This window comes from Narcine bancroftii, chromosome 1, assembly GCF_036971445.1.
Source record: "Narcine bancroftii isolate sNarBan1 chromosome 1, sNarBan1.hap1, whole genome shotgun sequence".
Classification (NCBI taxonomy): domain Eukaryota; kingdom Metazoa; phylum Chordata; class Chondrichthyes; order Torpediniformes; family Narcinidae; genus Narcine; species Narcine bancroftii.
This window is the reverse complement of record NC_091469.1, coordinates 296,031,801-296,053,777: the sequence shown is the minus strand read 5'-3', so window position 1 is coordinate 296,053,777 and position 21,977 is coordinate 296,031,801. Positions and strand designations below refer to the sequence as shown.

The 21,977-nt window shown below is 40.6% G+C and overlaps 1 protein-coding gene across 4 annotated transcripts in view; it reads right to left on the bottom strand.

Annotated features, from left to right (window-relative positions):
* Nucleotides 1-21,977, bottom strand: part of LOC138746671 (anoctamin-5-like) — a 159,699-nt gene that overhangs the window by 79,200 nt on the left and 58,522 nt on the right. For all 4 annotated transcript variants that reach the window (XM_069904970.1, XM_069904964.1, XM_069904987.1 and 1 more), the window contains one exon: nucleotides 14,522-14,632. In XM_069904970.1, the coding sequence (XP_069761071.1) occupies nucleotides 14,522-14,632 (111 nt within the window). The remainder of the gene's footprint in view (nucleotides 1-14,521; nucleotides 14,633-21,977) is intronic.

Below are 21,977 nucleotides of genomic sequence, written 5' to 3'. Positions count from 1 at the left end.
GATGAGGAGATTTGAAGTGAATCTTAAATAGAATGGGAAAGCAGCACCATCTGGGTTTGTGAACTTCTCAAAAAAAAACTGAAGACCATCCAAGTGGAATGCTCAAAACAAAAAAAAAACAAGGAAAACATTAGATGCAAGTGTTGGCAATGGGAAAGACTGAGAGGCGGTGTAAATCAGAGAGTACGGGAATGGTGCGTGAAAGGGAGTTTGAGAGATTTAGAACCCAAATTGTATGGTGTCTCAACACCTTTGGAATGTGGAGGAGGTGAAGCACCTGAGCCTGATCACTATCTCTGTGGGCTGTCAATCCGTGCCAGTTGATGAATATGACAAATTCCAAAATGGCATTTGAAGCACATGTGGGGAAAACCCAAATGAATGAGATGGAAGGCACTTTCTGCGGCTTTCCTCCATCATCTGATTTCATTGCAGATTCAAGCTGAAAATGAATAGTTTTAAATGCATTGAGGTTAAACATTTACAAACTACAGTGATTTGGAGAAAGCTATGAGCGAACAGCAAAGCACTGCAGAGAAGCCAGGTTATACTGTTTCCCAATCAAATGGTAGCGCAAAAATCAATTGGACCTGTGCAGCCACTGGTAAGAGAAGAATAATGCAAAGTATCAACCATATAACCATTTCCAGCACGGAAACAGGCCATGTTGGCCCTTCAAGTCCGTACCGGTTCACTTGAACAACTCAACTAGCTCCTCCGCAAACTCCTGAGGAAGTAGAGGCTTTCTTCATAGGGGTAATCTTTTCTTATCGCAAGGTGGTGGTGAATCATGACAAGCTGAAGGTTTTGGAAGGGGATTTTTAGTATACACAAACAAAATTAGAACCATTTCCATCATCAGAGATTTTAATAACAATGGATCAAACTTTTGTTAGCCTCAAGTCTAATGACAAAAGGGTGAGCTTTGAATTCTGAACATGAAAGTCTAATTCTGGAGTGGTGGGGAGGAAAAGAGTTTAAAGGAAATAAGCAGGGTAATACCACACACACACTGCCCCACCCACACACCCCACAGAGTGGTGGACAGCTGGAACAGGCTGCCAGGCATAGTAGGGGAAACAGATGCAATATTAAGGGTTTCTAGGGAGACACATAAATAGTCATGGTGGGCGAAGGGGCCTGTTCCTGGGCTGTACTTTCTTTTTTTTTTAATTTTTTTTTCACACCATAAATCACATTAGCCATGATACACACTTTTTCCTTTTCACACATATACAGTGACATTTTCTCCCCCCACCCTCCCTCCTCCCTCCTCCCAACCCACCCCCCCCACCCCCCCCTCCCATCCATTTAAGGTATACAATCTAGGTTACATTAAACCAGTCAGACAATGTTGTCACTCAACAAAAATACACCAGAAATTCTACTGAGTCCATTCTTTTCTTTCCTTCTCCTTCCATCAACTTAGGTAATGATTGTCCCCGGTAGGTTTTCGCTATTGTATTTAATGTAAGGCTCCCATATTTGTTCGAATATTTCAATATTATTTCTTAAACTATATGTAATTTTTTCTAATGGAATACATTTATTCATTTCTATATACCATTGTTGTATTTTCAGATTATCTTCCAATTTCCAGGTTGACATAATACATTTTTTTGCTACGGCTAGAGCTATCTTAACAAATCTTTTTTGTGCATCCTCCAAATCAATTCCAAATTCTTTGTTTTTTATGTTACTTAGGAGAAAGATCTCTGGATTCTTTGGTATATTGTTTTCTGTTATTTTATTTAATATCTGATTGAGATCTTCCCAAAATTTTTCTACTTTCTCACATGTCCAGATTGCATGAATTGTTGTTCCCATTTCTTTTTTACATCGAAAACATCTATCAGATACTGTTGGGTCCCATTTATTTAACTTTTGAGGTGTAATGTATAGTCTGTGTATCCAGTTATATTGTATCATACGTAGCCTCGTATTTATTGTATTTCTCATCGTTCCAGAACATAATTTCTCCCATGTTTCCTTTTTTATCTTTATATTTAAATCTTGTTCCCATTTTTGTTTAGTTTTACCATTTGTTTCCTCATTCTCCTTTTCTTGCAGTTTAATATACATATTTGTTATAAATCTTTTGATTAACATTGTATCTGTAATCACATATTCAAGGTTACTTCCCTCTGGCAAACTCAAACTGCTTCCTAATTTATCCTTCAAGTAAGATCTCAATTGGTAATATGCCAGCGCTGTATCTCCAGTTATATTGTACTTATCTCTCATTTGTTCAAAGGATAAGAATCTACTTCCTGAAAAACAATTTTCTATTCATTTAATCCCTTTTTTTTCCCATTCTCTAAAGGAAAGGTTATCTATTGTAAAAGGGAGTAACTTGTTTTGCATCAATATTAGTTTTGGTAATTGATAATTTGTTTTATTTCTTTCTACATGAATCTTCTTCCAAATATTGAGGAGATGATGTAATACTGGAGAACTTCTATGTTGTACCAATTTTTCATCCCATTTATATAATATGTGTTCAGGTATCTTTTCCCCTATTTTATCTAATTCTAATCTCATCCAGTCTGGTTTTTCCCTTGTTTGATAAAAATCTGATAGGTATCTTAATTGTGCAGCTCTATAATAATTTTTAAAGTTTGGCAGTTGTAAGCCTCCTTGTTTATACCATTCTGTTAATTTATCTAGTGCTATCCTCGGTTTCCCCCCTCTCCATAAAAAAATTCCTTATTATTTTCTTTAACTCCTTGAAGAATTTTTCTGTCAGTTGTATTGGCAATGCCTGAAATAAGTATAATATCCTTGGAAAAATGTTCATTTTAATACAATTTATCCTTCCTATTAGTGTTAGTGGTAAATCTTTTCAATGCTCTAAATCGTCCTGTAATTTTTTCATTAGTGGATAATAATTGAGTTTATATAGTTGGCCTAGATTTTTGTTTATTTGTACACCTAGGTATCTTATTGCCTGCATTTGCCATCTAAATGGAGATTCCTTCTTAAATTTTGAGAAATCCGCATTATTCATAGGCATTGCTTCACTTTTATTTACGTTTATCTTGTAACCCGACACTTCTCCATATTCCTTCAATTTCTTATATAATTCTTTTATTGATAGTTCTGGTTCTGTTAAGTACACTATAACATCATCCGCAAATAGACTGATTTTATATTCCTTGTCTTTTATTTTTATTCCTTTTATATTATTATCTATTCTTATCAATTCTACTAGTGGTTCTATAGCTAGCGCAAACAATAAAGGTGATAGTGGGCATCCCTGCCGCGTTGACCTGCTTAAGTTAAATTGCTTTGATACATGTCCATTTACTGTCACTTTCGCTAACGGTCCCTTATATAATGCTTTAATCCAATTAATATACTTCTCCGGTAAACTGAATTTTTGCAATACTTTGAACAAATAATTCCATTCTACTCTGTCAAAGGCCTTCTCTGCGTCTAAAGCAACTGCTACTGTAGGTGCTTTATTTCCTTCTACTGCATGAATTAAGTTAATAAATTTACAAATATTGTCTGTTGTGCGTCTTTTTTTGATAAATCCAGTTTGGTCTAAATTTACCATTTTCGGTACATGCTCTGCTAATCTGTTTGCTAATAGTTTAGCTATTATCTTATAATCTGTGTTTAGAAAAGATATTGGTCTATATGACGCTGGTGAGAGTGGATCTTTCCCTTGCTTTAGTATTACTGTAATTATTGCTGTTTTACATGAATCTGGTAAGCTTTGTGTTTCATCAATCTGGTTGATTACATCCAGGAGGGGCGGAATTAATAAGTCTTTAAATGTTTTGTAGAATTCTATTGGGAATCCATCCTCTCCTGGTGTCTTATTATTTGGTAATTTTTTTATTATCTCTTGTATTTCTACTATTCCAAATGGTTCTGTTAATTTATTTTGTTCCTCTATTTGTAGTTTTGGTAGTTCAATTTTAGTCAGAAATTCATCTATTTTCCCTTCTTTTCCTTCGTTTTCAGTTCGGTATAATTGTTCATAGAATTCTCTAAAGTTTTCCTTAATTTCTTTTGGATTATATGTAATTTGTTTGTCTTTTTTCCTTGATGCCAATACCATTTTCTTAGCTTGTTCTGTCTTAAGCTGCCATGCTAGGATTTTGTGCGTTTTTTCACCCAGTTCATAATATTTCTGTTTTGTCTTCATTATATTCTTCTCCACCTTATATGTTTGTAGTGTTTCATATTTTATTTTTTTATCCGCCAATTCTCTTCTTTTAGTTGTATCTTCCTTCATTGCTAATTTTTTTTCTATATTTACTATTTCCCTTTCCAACTGCTCTGTTTCCTGATTATAGTCCTTCTTCATCTTGGTTACATAACTTATTATTTGCCCTCTAATGAATGCTTTCATTGCATCCCATAGTATAAACTTATCTTCCACTGATTCCGTATTTATTTCAAAATACATTTTTATTTGTTTTTCAATAAATTCTCGAAAATCCTGCCTTTTAAGTAACATGGGGTTTAATCTCCATCTATACATTCTTGGAGGGATGTCCTCTAGCTTTACTGTCAATATTAAGGGTGAATGGTCCGATAGTATTCTAGCTTTATATTCTGTTTTTCTTACTCTATTTTGCATACTAGCTGATCACAAAAGTAGGTCTATTCTTGAGTATGTTTTATGTCTAGCCGAGTAATATGAATATTCCTTTTCTTTTGGGTGTTGTTTCCTCCATATATCCAAAAGTTGCATTTCTTCCATTGATTTAATTATAAATTTGGTTACTTTGTTCTTTCTGTTAATTTTTTTCCCAGTTTTATCCATATTTGAATCCAAATTCAGGTTGAAATCCCCTCCTATTTATATGTTCCCTTGCGCATTAGCTACCTTCAAAAAGATATCTTGCATAAACTTTTGATCTTCTTCGTTAGGTGAATATACATTGAGTAGATTCCAAAACTCCGAATATATCTGACATTTTATCATTACATATCTCCCTGCTGGATCTATTATTTCCTCTTCTATTTTAAATGGCACATTTTTACTAATTAATATAGCCACTCCTCTTGCTTTTGAATTATACGATGCTGCTGTTACATGTCCTACCCAATCTCTCTTTAATTTCTTGTGCTCCAATTCAGTTAAGTGTGTTTCTTGCACAAATGCTATATCAATTTTTTCTTTTTTCAGTAAATTTAGCAGTTTCTTCCTTTTAATTTGGTTATGTATTCCATTAATATTTAAAGTCATATAGTTCAACGTAGCCATTTTATACTTTTTTTTCTTCCCTTTCCGTTTTTCCATCATTACCTTTCCTCCTTTTCCATTTCTGTTTTCTTATTTTAAACCCTTTATAAGACAACATTCCTAAAACATCAAACATTTTCCTTATTCTCCTATTTAAAACTTCTTTAGCCCCAATCTCCCCTTCCCCTCCTGAGTTGTCCTTTATCCCTTGTCGGACAACCACATCTCCCCTCTCCATTTGGGTTTGCGAATTCACTCGTAAGCGCCAACTGATTTTGCAGTGACCGCAACTCCTCCCCACCCAGCCCCCCCCCGAAAAGATTTCACTTTTCATATGTAACAAAGGTCACTCTTTTAGTTCCCTCCTTATTCCCTCTATTCCATTTCCTTCCCTTATTAATTCTTGTCTATACTATCTATATTTTCCTCTAAATACGGATACATTCACGTATGCACATTATACATATACACTCTTATACCTCTTTACCCACATACATATCAATCGTGATCATTTTTACTCTCATTACACGTCTTCATCCCTCAGTCTATTTTGTAATTGTTCTGCAAATTTTCGTGCTTCTTCTGGATCCGAGAATAGTCTGTTTTGTTGTCCTGGAATAAATATTTTCAATACCGCTGGATGCTTTAGTATAAATTTATACCCTTTCTTCCATAAAATCGCCTTTGCTGTATTGAACTCCTTTCTCTTCTTTAGGAGTTCAAAACTTATATCTGGATAAATGAAGATTTTTTGCCCTTTGAACTCCAGTGGCTTGTTGCCCTCTCTTACTTTTTCCATTGTCTTCTCCAGTACCTTTTCTCTTGTAATATATCTTAGGAATTTTACTAAAATAGATCTTGGTTTTTGTTGTGGTTGTGGTTTAAAGGCCAATGCTCTATGTGCCCTTTCTATTTCCATTTCTTGCTGTAGTTCTGGACATCCTAGGATCCTAGGGATCCAATCTTTTATAAACTCTCTCATATTCTTGCCTTCTTCATCTTCCTTAAGGCCCACTATCTTTATGTTATTTCTTCTGTTATAATTTTCCATTATATCTATTTTCTGAGCTAACAGTTCTTGTGTCTCTATAACTTTTTTATTAGATTCCTCTAATTTCTTTTTTAAGTCTTCTACCTCCATTTCTACTGCTACTGCCCGCTCTTCCATCTTGTCCATTTTCTTTCCCATTTCTGTTAAGGTCATATCTATTTTATTCATTTTCTCTTCTGTGTTGATTATTCTTCTTCTTAAATCATTAAATTCCTGTGTTTGCCTTTCTTTAAATGACTCCATATATTCTTTAATAAGAGAAAGTATATCCTTTATCTTGCCTTTCCCTTCTTCTTCTATTTCACTGTACTCTTCCTCTTCCTCTTCTTCTTCCTCTGGGTTGGCCATCTGTTGTTTCTTTGTTGCCCTTTTCTTCTCTTCTTTCTTGTTTTCATTGTCTTCTGTGTTCTCTTCTTGCTGCAGGTGTTCTGCAGCTGTCGTTGCCGGCTGTGGAGATCGACTCCCCAGCTGGTCACCCCTCCCGTCGGTGTGTTTTTTTTCCCATGCGCGGTTGCGCACTTTTACTCGGCTCAGCGAGCCATTTTTGTAGTCCACTTTCTACCGACCTGAGGGAGCGGGTTTCTCTCTCCACCGCTGGCCTCTTCGAACAGGTAAGGCCTTCTCCTTCTTCCTCCGTTGACTTCTCTTCCTCTCTTCTTACCGTTGATTTCGATTTTTCTTTTTTTGTCGCCATCTTCTTTCCACCTTTATACTCACTTTTCTTTAACTTTTATTTCTGTGCCTTTGTGTTTTCCTTTGTTTTTTCTGACTTTTCTGGAGAGGGCTGGAGTTCACCGTCCGGCCACTACTCCATCACGTGACTCCCCTCGGCTGTACTTTTCATGTCCCTGCAGACACCCATATCTGCTGTTGTTATTGCAGCAGCTTTATTGAGATCTCGAGATAGATAAGTATTGATTGGATCCGAAAAGTATCCAGCACATCAATCATTTATTCATCACTGGCTACTGGATACTTGTCCTTATGTAATGCACGAGTAATCACATTAATAACGTGTGCTCTTAAATGGCACCTCCAAGACCTTTATGCCAGTATACTGACTTTTATCTCATCCATCTATGCATTGAACTGATACTTAATTTTTCAAAGGACAATACATTTCTTATTTTCTTTAGCCCATCCTATAACTGTGGGCAACAACTGAAAAAAAGTTATAGTTTGTGAACTTTCAGCAGTTTAATTTAATTCTGCAATTCCCAGTTCAATTTGTTACCAAGATCAGACCACATGTCCCCTTATCTTTGCAATTCACTCCATAACATACCAAGAACAGCCTTGCACTCAATGTCACCAAAACTAAGAAGCTGATTGATGACTTCAGGAAGGGAAAACTAGAGGTATACGATCAGACTCCTTAACAACAAAATCAATCAGGTTCTCATTTAAGGACTCTTTTGCATTTTATTGATTTTTAAAATTCTCTCTGTATTGCACAGTTTAATGACATTAACTGTTCATAGTTTTTTTTTTAACATGTCCATTATGTACAGTTTTTTTTTTGCACTACCTTGCCGGCAGGGAAAAGAAATCTCAGGGTTAGGGTTAGGGTTAGGGTTATCAGGGAGAGTGAAGAATTTATAGATACAACGCTCAGGGAAGTGCTTACCCCTGGATTGGGGGGGCCAGGTAAGTAGACTACTGTCAGGGGAGGGGGGAAAGTTGCTAGCTCTGTGGTGAGCACCCCAGTGGCTACTGCTCTTAGCAACAAATATAGTGTATTGGATGTAGTTGGGGAAGATAACCTGACAGAGGTTGCACCAAGGGAACTGGTGGTGCAGAAAGGAAGGAAGGGGAACAAGGTGGTCATTGGGGACTCCATCGTCAGGGGAACAGACAAAAGATTCTGCAAACCTGACAAGTGTTCCCGTATGGTGTGTTGCCTCCCAGGAGCCAGGATGTGAGACGTCTCGGATAGGGTTCAGAGTAACCTGGGGGGGGGGAAGATGAACGGCCAGAAATCCTGATACACGTGGGTACAAATGACGTGGATAAGATGAAGGAGGAGAACCTGAAGAGGGACTACCATGATCTCGGAAGGAGGTTAAGAAGCAGAACCTCCAGGATTGTAATCTCGGGGCTGCTACCTGTGCTGTACATGGGTGGGGGCAAAAATAATAAAATCAGGAGGTTAAATGTGTGGCTGGAGGAATGGTGCAGAGTGCAGGGATTCAGGTTCATTGACCATTGGGATCTCTTCTGGGGAAGACAAGACCTCTACAGGAGGGATGGTTTACACCTGAATGCAATGCGGGCCAATATACTGGCAGCTAGGTTTAAAAATGCTGTCAGATTTGATTTAAACTAATTTGGCAGGGGGAAGGGAACAGGACTGATAGGGAAGCAGATAGGAGAGTGAATATAGGGGTGTTTCCGTTAGACGGTGAAACAATAAGGAAAAAGGGAACTAAAAAGAATAGGAGAGTAGGGGCAAGTGCATCGAGAACAAAGGTGGAGGGAGAAAGGAGATATGGTATCAAGGTATTGTGTTTGAATGCACGGAGTGTAAGGGATAAAATGGATGAGCTTGAGGCACAAATGGCAATGGGAGGTTATGATATTGTCGGAGTAACGGAGACATGGCTGCGGGAAGGGCAGGATTGGGAAATAAATGTTCCCGGGTACACGTCCTATAGAAAAGACAGAAAGTTAGGAAGAGGATGTGGGGTAGCTCTGTTGGTAAGAAATGAAATTCAGGCGTTTGAAAGGAAAGACATTGAAACAGGTGGGGTAGAGTCTGTTTGGATAGAATTAAGAAATTGTAAAGGCATGAGGACCATAATGGGGGTCATTTACAGGCCTCCGAAAAGTAGCTTAGATATCAGTAGAAGTATAAATCAGGAATTAAGAGTGGCATGTCAAAGTGGTAGCAATACAGTAGTTATGGGGGACTTTAACATGAAGGTGGACTGGGATAATCAGACGGGGGCAGGAGCACAAGAGACTGAGTTTATTGAATGTCTACGAGATACATTCTTGGAGCAGCTAGTGGAGGAACCTACCAGGGGGAAGTCGATTCTGGACTTGGTGCTGTGCAGTGACGCAGAGTTAATAAGTGACCTTGATGTAGGGGAGCCATTAGGGAATAGTGACCATGGTATGGTTACTTTTGAGCTGCAATTAGAAAGGGAAAAAGAAAGGAAGTCGGAAGCATCTGTACTGCAGTTAAAGAAAGGGGATTATGCAGCTATGAGGGAGGAGCTAGCCAAAATAAAATGGAAAGATACACTAGCTGGGAGGACAACTGGGGAAAAATGGCAGGTATTTTTGGACATTTTTCACAGGTTTCAGGACAAATTTATTCCAAAGTGGAGGAAAGGTTCTAGGAGATGCAAATGGCAGCCGTGGCTAACTAATGAAATCAAGTGTAATATCAAATCCAAAGGGAGTAAGTATAGGATAGCGAAGCGGAGTAGGAAGTTAGAGGATTGGGAAACCTTCAAAGAGCATCAGAGGGTAACTAAGAAAGTCATAAGAGAGGGGAAAATGAAGTACGAGAGGAAATTAGCAAATAATATAATGGAGGATAGCAAAAGCTTTTTTAAATATGTGAAGAGGAAGAAATTGGTTCTGTCTAAAATTGGTCCATTAAGAATGGAAAAGGGTGAAATTATTACCGGAAACAAGGAGATGGCTGAGGAATTTAACAAATACTTTGCAACTGTCTTCACCAAGGAGGATATAGGTTATGGTCAGTTAGGGGGTAGTGGTCATGCGGTATCAAGAGACTTGGGGAACTTTCCTGGGGAAGTAGGAGATCTAATGGATATCTGGATCCAGAAACAGGAGGTTGTGAGTAAATTGTTGGGACTGAGGGCTGATAAATCCCCAGGGCCTGATGGGCTGCATCCCAGGGTGCTTAAAGAAGTTGCTATGGAAATTGTGGAAGCACTGGTCAACATTTTCCAAAGTTCCATAGATTCGGGGGAGGTCCCTGAGGATTGGAGAGTGGCTGATGTGGTGCCGATTTTTAAGAAGGGAGGGAGGGAGAAAACGGGAAATTATAGACCGGTCAGCCTGACGTCGGTGGTGGGGAAGATATTGGAGTCTATCATAAAAGGAGTAATAGCAGAACACTTAGGCAGAAATAATAGTATAAGGGCTAGTCAGCATGGATTCCTTAAGGGCAAGTCATGCTTGACTAACCTGGAATTTTTCGAGGATGTGACAAAGAGGGTGGACTTGGGAGAGCCTGTGGATGTGGTGTATTTGGACTTCCAGAAGGCCTTTGATAAGGTACCGCACGGGAGACTAGTGGGCAAGATCAGGGAGCATGGTATTGGAGATAAGGTGCTGACATGGATAGGAAATTGGTTAAGAAATAGGAAACAAAGGGTTGGGGTAAGCGGGTCTTTTTCAGGATGGCAGGATGTGACGAGTGGAGTGCCGCGGGGATTGGAATTGGGTCCTCAGTTGTTTGTAATTTATGTAAATGATTTGGATGAGGGGATTATTAATAACTTGAGCAAATTTGCAGATGACATGAAACTGGGTGGCGGTGTGGGGTGTGAGGAGGATGTCAGGAAAATGCAGAGGGACTTGGACAGGTTGGGGGAGTGGGCTGCTGAATGGAAGATGACGTTCAATGTAAGCAAATGTGAGGTTATCCATTTTGGGGGCAATAATAGGAAAGCTGAGTATTATTTAAATGGAGACAAGCTAGGGAGTGGGGAGGAGCAAATGGATCTGGGAGTACTTGTTCACCGGTCACTGAAGACTAGCATGCAGGTTCAGAAAGCTGTGAAGAAGGCTAATGGCATGTTGGCTTTCATAAAGAGGGGATTGGAGTATAGGAACAGAGACGCCCTTCTGCAGTTGTACAGGGCCCTGGTGAGACCCCACCTGGAGTATTGCGTCCAGATCTGGTCTCCAATTTTGAGGAAGGACATACTAGCTATAGAGGGTGTGCAGCGCAGATTTACAGATGGCGGGGTTGACATATGCTGAAAGGCTAGAAAAACTGGACTTGTATCCGATGGAGTTTAGAAGGATGAGGGGGGACATGATTGAGGTATACAAAATCATCAGGGGGATAGACAGGGTGAAGTCGGATTACTTGTTCCCAATGATGGGGGAGACGAGGACTAGAGGGCATAGTTTAAGAATACAGGATAGGCCCTTTAGGACGGAGATGAGAAAACATTTTTTTACCCAGAGAAGTGTGAATCTGTGGAATGCTCTGCCACAGAGGGTGGTAGAGGCAGATTCGCTGATTATGTTCAAAAGAGAGTTAGATAAGACTCTAGTGGGCAAAGGAGTTAAGGGTTATGGGGATAAGGCTGGAAAGGGGCACTGATGGTAGTGATCAGCCATGATCTGTAAAATGGTGGTGCTGGCTCGATGGCCAAAGGGCCTACTCCAGCTCCTATTGTCTATTGTCTATTGGGTTGCTTGTGATGTCATGTATGTACCCTGACAATAAATCTGAAGAAGTTTCAAAATGAAGACTGGACACATTCCAAAGATGCCCAGACAGGCTTTCTGGATAATTTCTGACAGGAAGTGAAATCATCAAACAGCAGAATGGAAAAGAAGGAGATTCATCACTTCTCTCTTTGATGGAAAATATTAGTGGAAATGTAACTAAAAACCTTATTGCCTCATGTATTAACTGTATGAGCCTATGCAATTGAAGAAACACATTTTCTCGAATTTGGTATATTAAACGCTAGTTTTACTTTATTAAATCCATAAAATTCAGCAAGTGTATTTATTAAAACATCTAAATAATATGGGAATGGCCTAACAGATTATTTATCAAATGATTTGCCTTTGGCAGTGTGCTACATCTGCCAGAATTAGAAACTTGCTCCCTTTTTAAATTAGGCAGACCAAGCAGGATAGTGGTAAAGCTTGTGTTTATCAATCAGATCATTGCGTGTAAACGTTGGGAAGTCATGCTGCAGCAATGTAAACTTTTGGTCAGGCTGCACTTGGAGTACTGTATGCAGTTCTTAAAACTTAAATTTAGACATTTAGCATGCAATCAGACATTTCCAGCAAGGTGCATATCCATTTTTCACACAACTAGCTTTCGTTAAGATCAGCTGAACAAATAACAGGTCCATGAAACCTATGTTGCCCGATGACATTTAATGAGCTAAATGGAGGCACCACCACCTGCAGATTAGATTCCCCAACAAGTCACTCTCTAGCTTAGAAATGCATTGCTGGCTCTACATAATCATAGTCTCATCAGTCCGGAAACATCTTGTTCAACAGTACTGTGGAATTACCCTCACCAGAAGGTCCTTGGCCATTAAAGTCGACTCACCATCACTTCTCAAGGCGAGCTTGAGATGGACACTTGTACAATAAAAAAAAATGAATGAATAAAAGAATAATCAATTCCATTCCCATTCTCTGTTATCCTGCAAATATATATATTTTTTTTTTAAATTTAACAGTTGGATAATATTAGACAACAAAGATTTTGTTTCCTGAATACGTTTTCGCATATTTTATGCTGACCACAAAAATAGCCCTTTTTTTAGATACAACCTATTTTTAGGATTTTCTATAATATTTTGTCTTCTTCAAGCAAGAATTTCAACATTTCATTGAAAATTCATTTTTGCTGTCGCACTTGGACTTCTTCCCTGCTGATCTGGGTGCAGTCAGTGACGAACATGGCGAAAGGTTTCACCAGGACATCGTGACCATAGAAACACGGTGTCTTGACAACTGGAATCCATCAGTGTTGGCCGACTACTGTTGGATACTGACACAAGAGATGTCATCAGATGCGGAGTTAAAATGAAAATCAGCAGGAAAACATTTTTAGGTCAGTTGAACTAACGCAATGTGTCAGTATCATTACGCGATTAAACGTGCCAAGTTCAATAAAAGTTAATGTTTCTCTGACTTCCTACATGATATAGCAAATCTGAAGTTATCTTTGTGTTCAGTTTGAAGTTGTCGATCAATAATCCCCAATTTCTTTTCAGGAAGCAAACCTTCTGAAAAAAACTTGTTGTCCAGTGTAAATGGGAGGTAGTTTAACAAAGAGCAAGAATGGAAGGGAAATATTAATTAAGCTTTCAAAGAAAGAATTAAAAAATGGCAAAAAGATAGTGTCAAAGGCACCAAGCACATAACAATTTGTAAATGATGGATGTCTAGTCAGGTCAAATATTGCATCACTTATGATCATTACACTGAGATCTTTCCCATCTGATTGAGCTGGTGAGGGGGTCAACAGTAGCTCCTTGGGTTTCATAGCCAATTTGAAAAGACAATATTCAAGGTTATGTTGGCAAAAAGCCTGACATAAGTGCCAATCTGGACTACTTGGTCAAGATTCTCCCACAACCTGGAACAGCAAATCTGAAAAGCATTGATTACAAGCCTCTGTCTTGATACTGCCCGATTATTTGCCCAATGATTTAACAACAGCGTGTTCAAACCACAGTGTGGTCTTTCCACATTGTTATCTTCAAATAATGATTCAAGGCCTGGATTATCTCACCAAGTTCCTTAGCAATTTCTACCAGCCTGGGGTAAATGACCAAAACCAATTTGCATTCTCAATTTCACCATCACTGACACAATCACTGTCTACTCCGTCTCAGCCGGATTGATAATTGGACAACCTTCTTAACCACTGCTGAATATAGTGTGAAGGGATGAAACAACAGATGGCATGGTTAGTTCAACAATGCCACAGCACCAGCAATCGTGACTGAGGTTCAAACACCGCCATGTCTGTAAGAAGTATGTACGTTCTTCCGGTTTCTGCCTGGGTTTCCTCCAGGGGCTCCGGTTTCTGCCCATCGTTCAAAACGTACTGGGGGTTGTAGGTCAATTGGATGCATGGACTCATGGGCTGAAATAACCTGTTATGGCATAGTATGTCTAAATTAAAACTTCTTCACAAGAGAAAAAAAACATATACGTGTGACTATTATTCCAAATTATCTCCCCTTTAAGGACTAAAATGATGAAAGTTCAGGATATGCAGCTCACAATGCATTGAACCTCATGATTTGTAAATGATGGATGTCTAGTCAGGTCAAATATTGCATCACTTTTGACCATTGAACAATTACACATTCTAGTTATGACCTTAGTGAGGCAAGGAAATAAATTTACAGTGCAATTGTGGAAGGAAGTGCCAAAGTTCAGAACAAACCACCTTCACTTAATTTTATCGTAGCCCAAGCCAAGGTCAACTCTGCCTTCCACTTTTCCGAGGTTTTGGGCTCACTTCTGGTCAACTGCTGCAGAAGAATTAAATGTGCGATTCTTACCATTTTCTTCTCTCCATCTTTCGGATCGTCCACATAAGAGAGGATGAAGTCAATTCTTCTGATTCCATCGCAAAAGAATACAGAGTCTTTGCTATAGATCTGTTTGTCAATCTAAGGAATAAAGCAGAAAGGGCAGAATGAGAAAAGTCACCAATTGTTTAGATTCGCAGTCCTCTAAAAATCACACAAGTTGCAGGCCAAATTTCCACCAGAGTTTAGAAAATATTTTACTTTACAAAAAGGCAAAGAGCCAAGACATGGCCACAGCTCATAACCCATGCACATTTACCTAACAAAAGCAATGTTGTAAAGAGGATCTGCTGCAGAATAAATGATCTAATCCTTTTAAAATGCCTTCCAGAAACAACACTGAACTATTGTTTCACTTGCAATCAAAAATTTATCGAGCACTACTGTGACTGTATTACAAATAGCCATCCTTGTCTGGCAAAAAAAACATTCTGCAGAGTCTGGGTGTGCTTTTCAGAAACCAGTCCTGCAATACCAGGATTTTAAACCAACTTGTCTTTTCAAAAAAAATACATTTTCCATGTGTCAGAATCTTGATGGGCCAAAAGCCTCTTTCTAAGTAGCTCTGAGAGAAATCCCATTCCTTCACTTAGTTTCCAACAACCCATTCCCTCATACCCATTTTAGCTACTCCCAATTTTCTTGCTACCACGCCAATATGGGGCCAAAGTTCAATATCACTGACGCATCTTTGGGATGCAGGAGGAACCTGGATGGAAACCCATGCCCATCACATGGAGAATGTGCAAACTCCCACATTGACAGGACCAGAGGTCAGGATTGAACCTAGATCAGAGGAACTGTGAGGCAGATGCTCTATCTGTTGCGTCCTGGCTTCTTCAGTGTTCTATGAATGCCAGATGGCAACACTTGATGTAGGGCTGACACTACCACAAGAGGTTCAAAAGACTCAGATAGGCATACAGATGTAAGAAAAGTAGAGGGTTATGGGACTGAGTGTAGGGAAGGATTAGATTGTTTTGGAGTAATTTACAAAGGTTAGCACAACACCATCAGCCAAAGGGTCTGTATTGTGCCAAGTTCTGCAAGTGAAATCTATTTTAAATGAAGACAAAATCCATCAGCTTAAAACCATTCCAGTGCATAAAAATCAAGTAAAATTGTAGTGGGTTGAAAGGGAATGGCTACAGGTGGAATAAAACAGAAAAGAACACCGCTCCTCTTTTTCCAGATGCTGCGTAACCTGCTGAGTTTCTTTTAAATAAAAACACAATGCTGCAGAAACACAGCAGGTCGAACAGTATAATTTATATAGCAAAGATAAAGATACATTACCAACGTTTCAGGATTGAGCTGAGTTTGTTTCTCAGATTTGCAGTAGTTTTTAAATTTTCATTTCCCATGTGTGTGATTTTCTGACAACTGTAAACCCAGGGCCTTCTTCATGGAATTGTTTCTATTGAGCAGTTTATGCATGACAGCAAAAAGCACAAACCTTCCTTCGAAACTCTGAAGACTGGTTGCAAAAACCTCAACCAGAGAGACCTGTCTGGAGCAGAAGTAGTCTTGAGATGGGTGACGAAACATAAGCTTCTGACAGCTGATGGGTCTGCACAGCTGCATGCAAACCCACCTCCAGCGCCAAATCTTGTCCGACAGGCAGATGATGAGATTCTTTCTGGGAGGTCCCACGGTCAAGCAAGGACAAGACTTTGAACCATCAGAAAGCAGTCCTTCACATTAAAGGCGACTCTTGTACCCCAACACTTCACTGCTTGCCAAACACAAATTCAGTTCTAATTCTGCTCGCGATGTTTGTCCTGGATTGCACAGATAAGCACAATGTAACATGCCACCAACATTTTATAGGGTGTGACCAACACAGTGGTGTACTTGGCATCTTCATGCAACATGGATGGAATTATGCATGTTAAAATTATTTTTACACCCAAACCAATTCCTCTATGCCATAAATTGCCAACCTATAACACCCTTCAATTCAAACATGTTTTTTCCTCTTCCCACCCTGCCTGACCTGCTAAGTATTTACACCATTTTCTGTTTTTACTACAGGATCATTGTTACTGACCATGGAAGGAGTTCGTGCGAGGAGCTGAGGAAAAGGCTTCATATTCCCCCACATTAGTTGGAACAGACATATTGGATGTCTGACAAGCAGTTTTCATTCACAGGTGATGGGTGACGTTGTGGTACAGCTGAGTGCTGCCATCATGCATGTGTAAATGGGGGTTGGGTTATTAAATGAGCCATTCTCAACCGGGGACACACACCCCAACCCCCTCCCCCCTCCAAAACACAGGGTCCGCAGCACATTTAAGGGGAAACCATGGACTGAGGGACGTCAAGGTGCATGGTGGCTTGGAAATTGAACAGATTACTGGTAAACATTTTTTTTTGGGAAAGGAAAGGACTTTGCTGCTAAGCTTTTCTGTATAGCTGCCAAGCATCAAAAGATTCCCCCCACCCCACCCAGATCAGAGGCATTTGGAGACTGCCGAGAATGACCTGGATCAGCTATCCTCAACAGAGGCCACATAGCTCCCCTGGGGACCACAGTACATTTAAGGGGAGCAACAGACTGAAAACATAAAATATTTTTTAAAATGAGGTCAAGTTTATTGTCATCTAATTCTACAAGTGACTTTTGACTTTGGCTTGGCTTCGCGGACAAAGATTTATGGAGGGGTAATGTCCACATCTCCTGCGGGCTCGTTTGTGGCTGACAAGTCCGATGCGGGACAGGCAGGCACGGTTGCAGCAGTTGCAAGGGAAAATTGGTGGGTTGGGGTTGGGTGTTGGGTTTTTCCTCCCTTGTCTTTTGTCAGTGAGGTGGGCTCTGCGGTCTTCTTCCAAGGAGGTTGCTGCCCGCCGAACTGTGAGGCGCCAAGATGCATGGTTTGAGGCGATATCAGCCCACTGCCGGTGGTCAATGTGGCAGGCACCAAGAGATTTCTTTAGGCAGTCCTTGTACATCTACTTTGGTGCACCTCTGTCTCGGTGGCCAGTGGAGAGCTCGCCATATAACACGATCTTGGGAAGGCGATGATCCTCCATTCTGGAGACGTGACCTACCCAGCGCATTTGGATCTTCAGCAGCGTGGATTCGATGCTGTCGGCTTCTGCCATCTCGAGTACTTTAATGTTGGTGATGAAGTCGCTCCAATGAATGTTGAGGATGGAGCGGCGACAACGCTGGTGGAAGTGTTCTAGGAGCCGTAGGTGATGCCGGTAGAGGACCCATGATTCGGAGCCGAACAGGAGCGTGGGTATGACAACGGCTCTGTATACGCTAATCTTTGTGAGGTTTTTCAGTTGGTTGTTTTTCCAGACTCTTTTGTGTAGTCTTCCAAAGGTGCTATTTGGCTTAGTGAGTCTGTTGTCTATCTCTTTGTCGATCCTTGCATCCGATGAAATGGTGCAGACGATATAGGTAAACTGGTTGACCGTTTTGAGTTTTGTGTGCCCGATGGAGATGTGGGGGGGCTGGTAGTCATGGTGGGGACCTCAGTTTTCTTCAGGCTGACTTCCAGGCCAAACATTTTGGCAGTTTCCCCAAAACAGGACATCAAGCGCTGAAGAGCTGGCTCTGAATGGGCAACTAAAGCGGCATCATCTGCAAAGAGTAGTTCACGGACAAGTTGCTCTTGTGTCTTGGTGTGAGCTTGCAGGCGCCTCAGATTGAAGAGACTGCCATCCGTGCGGTACTGGATGTAAACAGCGTCTTCGTTGTTGAGGTCTTTCATGGCTTGTTTCAGCATCATGCTGAAGAAGATTGAAAAGAGGGTTGGTGCGAGAACGCAGCCTTACTTCACGCCATTGTTAATGGAGAAGGGTTCAGAGAGCTCATTGCTGTATCTGACCCGACCTTTTTGGTTTTCGTGCAGTTGGATAACCATGTTGAGGAACTTTGGGGGGCATCCGAGGCGCTCTAGTATTTGCCAAAGCCCTTTCCTACTCACGGTGTCAAAGGCTTTGGTGAGGTCAACAATAGTGATGTCGAGTCCTTTGTTTTGTTCTCTGCACTTTTCTTGGAGCTGTCTGAGGGCAAAGACCATGTCAGTAGTTCCTCTGTTTGCGCAAAAGCCGCACTGTGATTCTGGGAGAACATTTTCGGCAATACTAGGTATTATTCTATTTAGGAGAATCCGAGCGAAGATTTTGCCTGCAATGGAGAGCAGCGTGATTCCCCTGTAGTTTGAGCAGTCTGATTTCTCGCCTTTGTTTTTGTACAGGGTGATGATAATGGCATCACGAAGGTCCTGAGGCAGCTTTCCTTGGTCCCAGCAGAACTTGAAAAACTCTGAAAAAACAGCGTTCTCCGGTCCTCTGAATAAAACACGCAGACACAACCAGACAAAGCACACATACTGACAAATAATACATATGCTGGACCAGCATTTTATCTTTACAAATAAATTAATGCTACTTTGTACAAATGAGAGTCTCGGCTGGTTAGTGTGAGCAGTTCCTTTGGTCATTCAGCATTCTCATTGTCTGTGGAAAGAAGCTGTTCCTCAGCTTGCATTGTATTTGCTGGCTCTGATACTCCTCTATCTCCTTCCCAACGGGAGCAGCTGAAAGATGCAGCGCACAGGGAAAGAAAGAGAAAGGAGGGGTAGGAAAGATGTGTAGAAGAAACCAACTAAAACATGACTGCCTCACAGGTAAAGGACCCATAAACTTTGAGCAGAGTCTGAAGGGGGCCATAGCCAAAAAAAAAAGTTGAGAATGGTTGATGTAGATCAAGGAACAGGACACAAATGAGATGTGGGAAGGAGCAGAGCAAACAATGGTGTTGGTGGCACACACACACAAACCACATTGGTGGTATCTCTTGGTGCTATGCAGTTGGTAATGGTGCCTCAGAATCAAATGGGGCAGTGGAGATACTACTGCCTGGTAGACCAGAAGGTTTGCACTAGAGATCTTGAACTTCAAGCCCTTTTCTGCAAATCAGTGAAGGCTGTGCTTCGACACAGAGAATCATAGGTCATAAGTCACAGAAATAGAGTATGCCCTGCCATTCAATCATGTGGTGATCCATTTTCCCACTCAGCCCCATATCCCGGTGTTCTTCCCAAAAGCTTTGATGATTCAACGAGTGCCAAGAGCTGCCAAACATTCCTCATACGGTAACCCTTTCATTCCCAGAATTACCCTGAGAATCAGTACATCCGTTCCGAAATGAAAATCCCAAAACTGTTCACAAGACTCCAAGTGGGGTCTCACCAGTATCTTATAAAGCCTCAACATCACATCCCTGCTCTTATATTCTATTTCTTTTGAAATGAACGCCAGCATTGCATTTGCCTTCTTCATCACCGACTAAACTGGCAAGTTTACCTCCAGGCAATCCTGCATGAGAACTCCCAGGTCCCTTTGCATCCGGCAATTTTCAATTTTCTCCCCATTTCAAAAAGTAGTCAACCTGTTTATTTCTTCTACCTAAGTGCATGACCATGCATTTTCCAACAATGTATTTCATTTGCCATTTCTCTGTCTAAGGCGGAGTCGATCTGTCTAACTGCAGAGTTCATCACTAATGTCTGCTTTGCTCAAGGTGGCCTCAGAGCTGCTGCGTGGTGAAAATCATGTCCATTGACATGGACAGAAATCACACAATGATTTAACGATCAGCTCTTCTGCTGAGGAAGACATACCACATTCATCACCAGCAAGGAAAAATCCCTGCTGTCAACATCATCGGGTGTCTCCGTGAAGATGGCCATGATTCTGTGTTTCCAAGGATCACAAGTACGACCTAACTAGACAGATATTTTTAAAAACCTGGATTTAAATTGGAAGTGTCAACATACACATTAAAAAAAATTAACAAGACTGGCTTTTACAAAATAGAGAGGAGGGTTCATCAAACCTAGGTCAAGGTGAATTACAACCAGCAGCTTCAAGTCTAATTTCCCAAATATTTACTATTATTTCCATGTAAAAACAAACAGCACTGAACCCATCAATCTGGCTGTCAGAGCAATTTCATCAGTCACATTCCCACACCAGTTTCCTATAAACAATTCTGCATGCCCAGCACAGCTCCTGGATTCTCCTTCCACTCACAAAACAGACAATTTACAGTAGCCAATTAACCTACCAACCCACTCATCAAGAGGAAACTGGATACCCGGTCACAGGGAGGGCATCCAAATTATATCCACATGACATCCAAGGTCAGGATGGAATCCAGGGACTTGAGCTGTGTGGCGGCAGCATTAACTGCAGGATTTCAACAAGAAGCTTTTTGCTCCAAACACAAAACCAGTTTCACATTCATTCAGTTTCTCAGTAGCTTATTCTCAAAGATGCATCTTTGTCTAGGTCCCCAATCCAGCTTGGGTCTGTGCCTTCTAAACTGTTGCAATCAATGATATCGATGAAATGAAAGCCCCTTTTACACTGGCACCCTGTCCCTGGAATTAACCGGGAATTTACTGGGGTAGGGTCCAGTGGAAAACCGCCAGCGCCAAATTATATAATTTCATGCCGGGAATTAACCACCTCGATCCTTACTCATATCCCCAGCTTTTTCTGACGCCAGCGTGCTGATAAAACCAGTGGAAAAGGAACAGCAGAAAGTCACCCATTTGCAGTTGAAGGTAGAACACTCCGATCCCTGGGGATGAGTTGCGTTCAGTGGAAAAGCAATTAGTGTCCCAGTTAAGGGTGGCCCAGGGAAAGGGCACAAAGGGCTTCCTATCCCAGGACACTGTACAGCCAATTAACTGGGATACCAGTGGAAAAGTGGCCAAAGAGTACAGCATGGTGCAAATAATGAATCAGCAAGCAGACACACTGTAGCTATTCCGTAATGGAAATCACCCTGACTCACTCTGCACAGCAATAGAAATAACTTTTGAACTTACAGGAAATATTCTTGCTGTGACTAATCTGCAGTGTCTAATCTATAAATCATTATATTGTCAAAACACCTAAGAATTTGGTTGCACAATTTGGATGCCAGTTTTTTTTTGAACATCCTACACTTCCAAGATGTTTAAACATTGTTTTCCTCAGAATCTTAAAAATCTAGTATGCAAGTTGAACTTGGCCACCCCTCCCACTCTCAAACTAAATCTCCGCTGTGTGTTCTGAAGTGTGTGTTGAAAATACTCAGACTGCTTTGTAGGGTGGGGGGGAGGGTTGGGAAATGTTGAATAAGAAGGAAAGGTATCAATTCTTTCAGTCTTCCAGTGGATAAAATGGTGGGCAATTCACCTGACTTCATAGGTAAACACATTTATCCAGTATCTTGGATGTAGCTTTTATTCCAACCATTACAGCAGAGAAAGAGGCCCCTTCAGACCTTCTAGTCTGTGCCAAACCATTTTTTTTTTGCCTAGTCCCACTGACCTGTACCCAGTCCAAAGTCCTCCATACTGCTCCCATCCATGTACTTGTCCAAATTCTTCTTAAATGGTAAAATTGAGCCTGC